This window comes from Adiantum capillus-veneris, chromosome 9 (genome assembly GCF_014529385.1).
Source record: "Adiantum capillus-veneris isolate H3 chromosome 9, ASM1452938v2, whole genome shotgun sequence".
Taxonomy (NCBI): Eukaryota; Viridiplantae; Streptophyta; class Polypodiopsida; order Polypodiales; family Pteridaceae; genus Adiantum; species Adiantum capillus-veneris.
The window spans coordinates 69,737,730-69,748,420 of NC_140939.1; the positions used below are offsets into that span (position 1 = coordinate 69,737,730).

Below are 10,691 nucleotides of genomic sequence, written 5' to 3' on the forward strand. Positions count from 1 at the left end.
TAGGTTTTGAGCTAGACAAAGGTGTGTGCCACAGTGTTGTATCATTGGAACAATTCCTATCAATGCACAAAGGTTCAATGGAAGGTTTATGTTTAATCAGAAAAGGGGGAGGTGGGGCATATTCCATTTCTCGTGTCTCCGTGACCCCCCAAATTTCAATTGTTCTTTTGCAACACGTGGTTGGGAATCGGCGGTGTTGCAAAAATCAAGTGACAGAACTTCATATAGAAGAAGAAGAAGAGAAGTCGTCCTCATACCTCTCTCCCTCACATGCGTTCCTAACAACCCACCAACAGTTACTAGGCCTAGCACTGCTTGACGCTGTTAGAGCTTCCATTGCTACCCATTTCCCTGCACTCCCATTCTGACCCCATTGCACTCTCTCCATGGCAGCGGGCGCCACCGCCCAGCTCCCTCACGCTCTGCAGATCGGGGGCAATGACCTCGGTCATGTGAACCCCGACGGCCTCGCCACCTCCTGTTCCCCTCGACCCGCATTCCTCCGCGGTGGTTCCTCTAGCTTGGCTTCCTGTCGAAGCATCAGGCAGACCTTCCTTCATCAGCATGCGGGTAGCTTGAGAAATGCGCATGCTTGCACCCGGCAACTCGGCCTTGTCTCCCCTCGTGCTGTCTCCGACTCTACGTACGATGAAGTCTGCCTTGACCCAGATGCAGGATCGGTACTTCCAAACCATCCCTTGTTTTTGTCTACTACTTCATGCATGAGCTGGAATTAACTCATATTAGCTGCGTTGAGATCTATTTTATTGCATGTAAGCTATTGTCTCACTTCTTGTGTAGTCATGCACAATTTGGTGTGCATGTAAGGGTCCAGGATGGGTGATCCAAGAAATTGTGGCTTATAGTATCACAGTGTTGGCAACGGTGGAGTCCCTGTGGCTCACTGTGTTGTCGCTGCAGCTCAAGTGGCAGAGAAGTTTTCTTGGGCTGAAGAGCTTGGTTGTGTACTTTCCGAGTCGTGTTTAGTTACTCACTTTCGTTCCGATTGACCGGAAGAGCTCACAGTCGATTGAACTCATGTCTATGGATGCACAGAGTGTAGTTGCCTATTCCGGCAATAGCTAATGTGGAGAGTTGCGAGTGGCTTTCTTATCACCTTCTGAGCACTCAGCATGGGATGTCATACAATTTTTTTGGCCTTTTTCGGTATCTTGTCACAATAAACTCATCAATGACGGGGTGGTCTTCATGTAAAGTCTTTGTTCAGTTATCGCTAGTGTAAATGCATCGACGCTAGCTGCTGCATCATATGTGACCACAAGCTTACAAAGGGAAGCAAGAAGACGGTTTGGGAGATCATGTTTTCAGGCTTTGATGGGAATTCTGAGGAATGCCTCTTCATTTAAGGATGTGATGTCGCTTACAGGTAAACACCACCTTTACAACATCATAAAGACTAGAATGCAAAATTGTTGAAGCAACAGGGGAATGGCCGCTTATTCACAGATGTAAAATTTCGTGGTCCTCAATTAGACAGCTCTTCAGACTCTTCACAATAATAGCCTTGGTTATTTGATGATAAATTTGATAAATTTAAGGTTTTTTTCGGACTTGAATGCCCACTCATGAAGTATGTTTTTGTATGACACATGTACATGTGCCTCTTATCATTTTTTCATGTGCTGGTTTAGCTTGTTCGTTAATTTCCTTCTGTTTTGGTTTTAGAGATTTCTCGAGAAATTTTGGTTTAGATCTTTGTGTGTTGTCTGGCAAGTGAGATGCTTTTTATTTTGCCAATAGTTTACCTGTATGATCTTTGGAAGTCTATATTTTGTCTGAGTTTGGCGATGGCTGTAGTTTGGTTAAAAGTCATGTGGTGTGACAGTCGAGCCAAGATTGTAAAATAACTCTAGATGCCATTAAAGAAGTGGTTGTATTTATGTAATTCTTCATTTTCATGTATATGAAATTGGGATGAGAAGAATTTGAGTTTACTTGGTCATTGGTGGTAACCTTGAGGTTTTCTGGGTCCCAGAGACTTAAGAGTAATGGTGGGATGAGTGAATGTGGGCTGTAGCACCTGCACGGCTGGAGCGGATGTGCTCATTGGTACAGAGTTAGGAGCCTTGCACTAAGCTTTGGCCGCTCCATACGTTGGTGAGATCCCTTTTATTGTATGGGGTACAGATTTGGGGACTTAGACTAGACCATCGGAGTCGGTCTAGTTGGATGTATGATGAATGGATGGATGGAGAGATACGGAGAGACCACCAGACACTATGATCCCTTGGATGATCTGGTGTAAGGCTGCAGTGCCACATGAGGTCATCCGAGTGGGATGGGGACCGATTGTGGTTGTGGCACTTACTAGATCTATATCTTACTTGTGGGAGTTTACAGGTTATGGTCAATGGTCATGCTAGAGTGGCCTCCAAGCGTCTCGATTTCTTGCAATGGGGGGAGATTCTAGATGTCGGTACGCACAGATGTGAGCTTGATTTCAGTTGCATCACTTTACTTTGGACAGATTGCCACTCTTTTAGTATTCCTTGGATGTACCATCACTTGCATTCTCACATTGAGAGATCAATGGGATCATGAGACAAGATCTCATGCAGAGAGGACGTGGATGACTCTTCCTTGGAAGTTCTGGCTTTAAAAAAAAAGCATTTTTTCCACATTGTTGAGGAAGGATGTGATACATGGATGTCCACTTCGCACGGGTTTTGATGTGCCATAGAAGAGCTTCAAGACCTCCTCCCATCAGCCACAGGTAGATGCACTTCGGTACCGAAGAGCTGCGAATATGCTAGTTGTGTGATTTAAAGCTAGAGACAGAGGAGCATCACATATGTCGGTGATTTAAAGCTAGCAGAGGACCCATCCGGAGGCAGGTGACATATTTCTTCTAGAGGAGCAGCTCTCAGAAGGACCCCAAACATCAGGTTTAACTCATGGGACTCTTATAGATAGAGCTTCAGAGTAGTGGATCTTGACGCCCTCGGACGACCCATCGTACATTACCATCAATTTTGCGATTGCAGCATAACTGACCATTACAGAGGGGCGTGAATTAGCTTCTACTATGAGGTTCTTTACCAAGGAGAAGATTGACGCTACGATCATATGGCCAAAGAGGGTTTTTGTGAGTGTACCTACAGGGGCAGCCTAGCGACTTGTGAGGAGATCAGGCTTTGGCAGATAGGCCACCACCTGGCTCTCTTGGTTCACTTATTTGTTCACATTTTAGTTTTTGTTACCTTAGTCTTTTGTATTTTCTACAGTGGACATTTGTATCATATCACAATGATTTAATCTTCTGGTCATAGGTCTGTTGCAGACGTAATTAACATTTCATTTCACATCTTCCTTTGCCACTTTTCTGCAGAGTGTTTTAAGTATAATATTGGGTGGTGGAGCTGGGACAAGATTGTATCCTCTTACCAAGAAGCGAGCAAAGCCTGCTGTCCCACTCGGGGCCAACTACCGTCTTATTGATATCCCTGTTAGCAATTGCATCAACAGTAACATCCGCAAAATTTATGTTTTAACCCAGTTCAACTCTGCATCACTCAATCGACACTTGTCCCGTGCATATTCAAGTAATATGGGTGGGTACAAGCATGAAGGGTTTGTGGAGGTCCTTGCTGCTCAACAAAGCCCTGAGAATCCCAATTGGTTTCAGGTATCATTATGCACCTAGGTCCTCTAGCTGTCTCCAAGCCGTTATGTTTATAGATGTCCTCACATATACTCAACAGTCGTAACATTTTTGCAGGGTACTGCTGATGCTGTAAGGCAGTATTTGTGGCTGTTTGAAGAGCAGCAAATCATGGAGTTCTTGATCCTTGCAGGAGATCATTTGTACAGGATGGACTATCAGAAATTTATTCAGGTGCACCGAGAGACAACGGCAGATATTACAGTCGCAGCATTGCCCATGGATGAACAGAGGGCCACTGCCTTTGGATTGATGAAAATAGATGAAGAGGGTCGCATTACTGAGTTTGCGGAGAAACCCAAAGGAGAGTTTTTGAAGGCCATGAAGGTGGGAAGAGTTTGTAAAAAGATCTTTAGTAGCTTTTGACTTGAATGCACAGAATTGTTCTCTTTCATTGGTATGTGCATACTGTTGATTGATCTTTCCTAGTGTTTGACGTGAGTGCACAGAATTATTCCCAGTTATTCGTATGTCCATATAGTAAGTAGCTTTTTGACTTTAATGTTGTTTAATTTGTTCTTTTGATTTTACTAGTTTGACTATATAATCAAACAAAGGAGTGTTGGGAGAAGATGGATGGAACATACAGAACAAAGCCAGAGGGCCTTAAAAAGAAGGGACTCATGACACAGATATCTAGGTTAATATATAAGGGGGCTGCATGAATGGTATTGCACCGAGAATTTGCGCATATTGTGGTCGGAAGCTTGTCAATCTGTATTGAGGAAATGAGAACCTGCCAAAGTACAAAACCACAGAGGCAACTGTTGCGGCTTTCAATGTTCTAACATCCTTTAGTTATGAAAGCCTTAAGTTCTCTACTTGTTTCTTAAACCGCATATGATAACATGTGAGAATAGCATTGATTACCAACTTTTTTTGTCCAAATTTTCAAGTCACTGGACAAAGGAGGATGTAATGACAGTACTACAGAAAGAATGGTTCCATTTCGATTAAGGTTTCTTTCTTTATGATGCTTGAAATGATGTGGTGTTAGTAGTAAGATATGTTCACTCACATGTGTCACCGTTACTAACTAAACACATACACTCTTTGAGGCAGGTGACTAATTAGCAAAGGTTCACTTGGCGTGCCTTCCCTTGATGGTAGTACCCAGCCATTAGAGACATGCTTGTCTCGTTCGACCGTCTATTTTCTGCAATTGTATAATATTAGTTTGCTTCTTTTTTTCCCTGCAAATTGCAACTGTGCATACATGTTGAATTGGTGTTTGAAAGTTCTCAAAACTTTCCAGGTAGATACCACCGTACTGGGCTTGGATGAAGAGAGAGCCCAAGAGCTACCATATATTGCAAGTATGGGTATTTATGTTGTTAGCAAGGATGCAATGATTAGATTGTTGCGGGATGATTTTCCACAAGCCAATGATTTCGGCAGTGAAGTGATACCTGGTGCTACGACGCTTGGCATGAAGGTCAGAAGGATTGCCTTGATTGGTTTTTGTAGCAATCTGTGCAATTTTTGCTGCAAGCTGTATGTAGTGGACATCTTTTACGGGTGATGATTTGCAGGTGCAAGCTTACCTGTTTGATGGTTACTGGGAAGATATTGGAACCATTGAGGCATTTTACAATGCCAATCTTGGTATTACAAAGAAGCCCTTTCCGGACTTCAGGTATGGGTGAGCTATGGGTATAATATAGTTGTTGTTCCTTGTTGTCGATATCGGCCGTTTACAACTATGTATTTGTCAGTGACTATGCAAGAAGTGCAGTTCCAGTTCATTGTCTTAGCCTAGCTAAAGGTAGAGTGGATTTTTTTGCCCAGCTTTTATGATCGAACGGCTCCAATATACACACAAGCAAGATTTCTTCCTCCCTCGAAGGTGGTGGATGCGGACGTTACAGACAGTGTTATAGGGGAAGGTTGCATCCTCAAGGTAGATCGTTTTATGGTGTCAGAATGTATAAATTTATTCTGTGTTGGCTGTCCTTGGCATGGGCTTGACAAGATGGCATGTGCAGAATTGCAAAATACACCACTCGGTCGTGGGACTCCGCTCTTGGATAGCTGAGGGTGCAATTATCGAGGATGCCCTATTGATGGGTGCTGACTACTACGAAGTAAGTATTTCGACAAGCATGTGTGATGTAGTCTCTTTGCATGGAATACTTAATCTTTGATTTGAACTGCAAAGACGGATGAGCAGCGGGCTATGGTGATAGCAAAGGGAGGTATTCCTGTTGGCATAGGGTGTAATTCCCATATAAAAAGGGCCATCATTGACAAGAATGCGCACATTGGCGACAATGTGAAGGTATTGCCTTGCACATATATTTTGGCATGTATTGATGAAGGTGCTTTTGGTTGTATAGTCCTAAACAGTCGTAAACACCTTGTTTTTCAGATCATCAACAGAGATGGTGTGCAAGAGGCTGCAAGGGAAACTGAGGGTTACTTTATCAAGTCAGGCATTGTGACTGTTATCAAGGATGCTGTTATTCCTTCGGGAACAGTAATATAGACCTGAACCATTGTTCCTGATGTACCAAAGAGATTTTGCAAGATGGTGTACTCTCTACTGGAATGATAAAAAGTCATACTAGCAACTGTGCTTCGGACGTCACATGTGCGCACAGAATATCTGGTATAATAGCTTCTGTGGCTACATTCCAGATGGTAATCTATAATTACTAGCACGCTCCATCTTGTGCTATGGATGATGGTCTTGGTTGTGGTGAAATAGGATCCTTAACTCGCCTCGGGAAACATGATGGCTGTTCTGCACTTGCTGTGTTTGGCTTGTCCCGCAAGTTCAAGCTGCTGTAAGTGCTTGAGAGGGCCGCCCTTGTAATAGAGCTTTGACATCTCACATAGCTATTTGCAAAATAATGATTCAATTTTGTCATTGCAATGTGAATATAATAATCCGACAGTGTTCATTTTTTCTTCTTGCATATGTTCTCTACTGGTGAAGTAGTAGTCTTATGTTTATGTTTGGCTACAAGCTGAAGATGCAATTTTTTGTTCAGGCGTTTCCAACTCGGTCCTTGTCATGTGGTGAAGACAAGGGGGCTTTGTTACTACTTGTGAGAACTGGTAATATATACTCAATGCGGGCCTGTCAATATGTATCTCATTTTGTTATGTGTTGCACATTTGTGAGGTTCCCATTTTGTGGAGAAGCCATTAGTGTAAATACTTTGTGTGATTCCGGCTTTAATGTTGAAGTGATCGACGTGGTGATCATGGATGCAATCATGGAAAAAAAGTACGTGAGCATCGTCTTCTCAACAAGAGGCCGACAGAGGAGCTGGTGTTTGTCTCGACATAATGGCAATGACTATGAATCCCATGCAAGCCGGTAAGGCCGGTCTTGAGGAAGCTGAAGAACCTGTTCATAGAATCTGAATTACTTTGTCATCAAATAATATCAAGAATCTTGAAAAAGTGTGTGACAAACTTACTCGAGGCTCAACAGACAATGTATATTCCGTTTGGTGCCATAGAATGTGTATGCACTCTGTACTAGTGAATGATCGGCCATTGGCTGGTGGTCATCGGTGGTGCGCAATCAATGCAAACAAAATCGTCCATGCTGGATATGCTAACCGACCACCCTTGCCTAACACAAAAAATAGAGGTCATTGTTCGATCTAAGCCTCCAATGTTGTGGAAATCTAACCCCTCATATGTGTTACTAGCTTGGGTTAGTCTAAGTCATCATCTTATGTGCACTTAAGAGAGTACATGGGTGGACGATGCTATCACATTGTATCAAGTTGGTAATTAGAAGTTTTGATTCTTTTCATTAATTGAGTTGTAATGTTTCTCAACTTCCATTTACTACAAGATCATATGTTGCTCTTATTTTATCGTACAAGAAATGTATTTTGAGAGTGAGAAAGGGGTCCTTGTAGATTTTAAACGGGAACAAGTGTTAAGATATAGACATGTGCTTATATATCTATCTCAACACGGGGCCAATGGTAAAGGGGCCCAAATGAGAGATGGTCTATCACAAAGCAAGGCTAACCAATGGAGCATAAGACCTTAGGGTTAGCTTCATTGAAGACCTCCAATAATGTGTGTAAAAGTCCTTTTGACCTTAGGTGAGCTAGGGCTGAGCTTGAGGCGCGGGAACCCGACCCAGCTCGAGATGCTTGTCCTGCTTGTCATGCTTGATGACTAAGGTGCTTGAAGTGCTTGATGATTGAGGTGCTTGAGATTCTTGAGGTTCTTAATGATTGAGATGCTTGAGGTGCTTCACATGCTTGAGATGCTAGGGTTGCACTTGAGGTGAGAACCCAGCCCAAGCTTAAAGTGCTTAAGAGCCAAGCTTGTGGTGGGAACTGGGACTATGCATGAGGGGCTTGAGGTGTCAAAAAGTCAAAGATTCAATCCTTACAAGGAGGGGAAGAGCCCTACATGAGGGGGGATGAGAGAAAACACCCACACACTCACATAAGGCATGCATGGTACAAAAAAAGCAAAAGGGACACTTGTCAAGTTCCTCCTAGTGTTGCCCTCATGGTGTGCCTGAAGCCTATTGGTTGGCCACCCAAGGGGTCCAATAATAAATTAGGAGATTTAATTAATTGATTTAGCATTTATCTAGCCCTCTCTCTCAAAGGGGAAACGGGGACACTTGTCTCAAGGCTACCCTTGCTGCTTGTAATGCCTCTTGCTTATGATTGGCTAGGCCTGGAGGGGTCCAACGAGCTTCAAGCATGAGCTACAAGGGGGGGGTCGACCCAAGCAAGCTAGGGGGTTGCTTAGGGGGTATACTCACAAACACTCTCATTGTGTGCTATGCAAAGTGCAAGAGCTCCCTCTCCTTCCCCAAGCAAGTAGAGGTTGAGAGCCTACACCAACACTTTTGGCTATGGAGTGCAAATCCAACCAAGAGCCATGCTTCAATGCTTAAGCTTGTCATCTCCTTCTTCTTCATTACTATGCTATCATGTATACTAGCAACAAGAGTTATGATAAGTGAGGAACTAATTCTTTCTCCTATGAAATGTTTCTTCTTCCTCTTCCCTACCCTCATTCCTTGCTAGCTCTCTCCACCTTCGAAGGTGTTTGAGGTCTTGGGACTGAGGCTTGGGATAGTTAAAGCTTTCTTCAAGTTTATGTTATGCTTGTGATGCATGAAGCTTTCCATCTTCATTACATCACCTAGGTCACAAGGAACACAAAGATTGTATTGTAACAAGTCTCTCTTAATGGGAGAAATCATAATACAAATGCCTATTGGAGGGGGGACCGGCTCCACATAATCCAGTCCTCAATTTTTGTCATGTTCTCTAAATTCTCTCTCTTGCAAAAGTATTGTTCATGCCAAGTTAACTAATTTCTATGCTTATGTTGCTATCTTCAACTATGTTCACCCACTATGCTCACAAAGTCATTTTTCAAAAGTACTCTCATTAATTTCCGCTACTCTCAAGTTAAATAGGCCAATTCCATTACATTGGTATCAGAGCATTTGGTTTCTCTTTTCTTGCTTAAGAAGATAGGTCCTTAAGTAGCCTATAAATGGTTGATGTTGTTAATTATATTAGGGTAAGCGGAACTGCGATCTATTATCGGTTTTGTTGAGCCCACTATGTGGAGGATGGTGCACACCTCGGGAGCTTTGGACTTAATAATGGAGTCTTTTTAGACTTGCCTACGGCTTTACCATTATTGATCCATAAGAAGGCCGAAAGGAGCTAGCCCTCGGCAACTCTTCTATGTTAGACCTACTCCTCTACTCTCTATAATTAACCACTTTGAGCCGTGGGTGTAGATACTTAAGAGCCGATTTTCAAAGGCTAAGAGGAGTGGCAACTAAGGTTTTGAATTGCCAAAGCATACACTTAGTACATATAAATTTTGCTAACATGGCTGACAATAATCAAGAGAGTAGAATGAACATTGATAGCTTTGATTTTGCACATGAAGGTGCTAATGATGATGCTCCCATGATTGTGAATTATCTCGTCACTAGGTTGCAGCAAGCTATGGGCAACCCTGCTTTGCAAGCCGAAGTTACTCAACTTCGTGCTTATGGAATTTCCCTTCCTCTCCAAGAGGAGAGAGAGCTTAGGAGGCCTCTTGAAGAGACCCCCAAAAGAAGATTCTCTCCCATTCGAGAGGAGGAATCCAAAGAGCAAGAAAGCAATGAAAGTTTAAGTTCCTCTAAAGATGTGGCTCCACGAAGACGGCGGTCTAGACGATCACCCACTCCTCCCAAGAGGAAAAGATCAACACATAGTCCTTCTCCTCATCAATCTGAAAGGCAAGAGAGGAAACAAAGGAAGAAAAGGGCTAGGAAGAGATCACCCTCTTCTCCTTCTTCTTCACCTTCCTCCTCTTCCGATGAAAGTTATGGCTATTCTCCTAGAGAATACAAGAGGGGAGGACATCGCAAATCATTTCCTGCATGGTGAAGGTCACAAAAGCTAAAGAAGTTCAAGGAAGGAGGAAAGAGTATCTCTTTTCTCACCTATGATGGCACCTTTGGTGCTACTGACAAAGTGTTGTCCTTCATCCAACAATTTGATGAGGCCTTTGGAGACGAGGGCTTCACAGAGTCCTCCAAGCTACGCCATGTAGCTATGCACTTCCAAAAATCAGCTCGTCAATGGTGGGCTAGCCTTCGTGGCAATGGTGAAGCCCCAAAGACATGGAAAACTCTACGAGTTTCCATCATGAAGCAATTCCTTGCAAGTGATGCAAAGGGCAAAGTTCTTACCGAATGGCGCAGCTTGAAGCTTCTCTCTCATGAGTCTATCCACAAGTACGTAGACAAGTTTTGGGATTTACATCTCAAAGCTACTATCTTTCAAAAGATAGACTTTGCTGAGCAAAGACAACAATTCTGTGCGGGATTACCTGAAGAGATGGTCCAATACATCAACTCTCAACGGCGTGGTACTATTAGTGAAGTAATCCATCACACCATGGTTGCTTCACGCATCAATTTCCATCAAGGGGCTAGACGTAATGGCAAGCCCATGGAAAACAAAGACAAAAATGATGCAAAGGAAAAAACCAATGTTCA

The 10,691-nt window shown here is 43.1% G+C and overlaps 1 protein-coding gene across 1 annotated transcript; it reads left to right on the forward strand.

Annotated features, from left to right (window-relative positions):
• The first annotated feature begins 242 nt into the window (after positions 1 to 242).
• Positions 243 to 6,551, forward strand: LOC147450641 (glucose-1-phosphate adenylyltransferase small subunit, chloroplastic/amyloplastic-like). Its single transcript, XM_086519785.1, has 9 exons — positions 243 to 680; positions 3,350 to 3,646; positions 3,740 to 4,009; positions 4,938 to 5,117; positions 5,215 to 5,318; positions 5,471 to 5,582; positions 5,668 to 5,766; positions 5,841 to 5,960; positions 6,051 to 6,551. Exons 1-9 carry the CDS (start codon positions 387 to 389, stop codon positions 6,165 to 6,167), a joined length of 1,593 nt encoding a protein of 530 aa, XP_086375911.1. The 5' UTR covers positions 243 to 386; the 3' UTR covers positions 6,168 to 6,551.
• The last annotated feature ends 4,140 nt before the right edge of the window (positions 6,552 to 10,691 follow it).

Coding starts and splice junctions, on each gene's coding strand:
- LOC147450641 (XM_086519785.1), top strand. CDS start 387: ATGGCAGCGGGCGCCACCGCCCAGCTCCCTCACGCTCTGCAGATCGGG. Junction 3,647..3,739: donor AGAATCCCAATTGGTTTCAG/GTATCATTATGC, acceptor ACATTTTTGCAG/GGTACTGCTGATGCTGTAAG. Junction 5,767..5,840: donor TGGGTGCTGACTACTACGAA/GTAAGTATTTCG, acceptor TGAACTGCAAAG/ACGGATGAGCAGCGGGCTAT.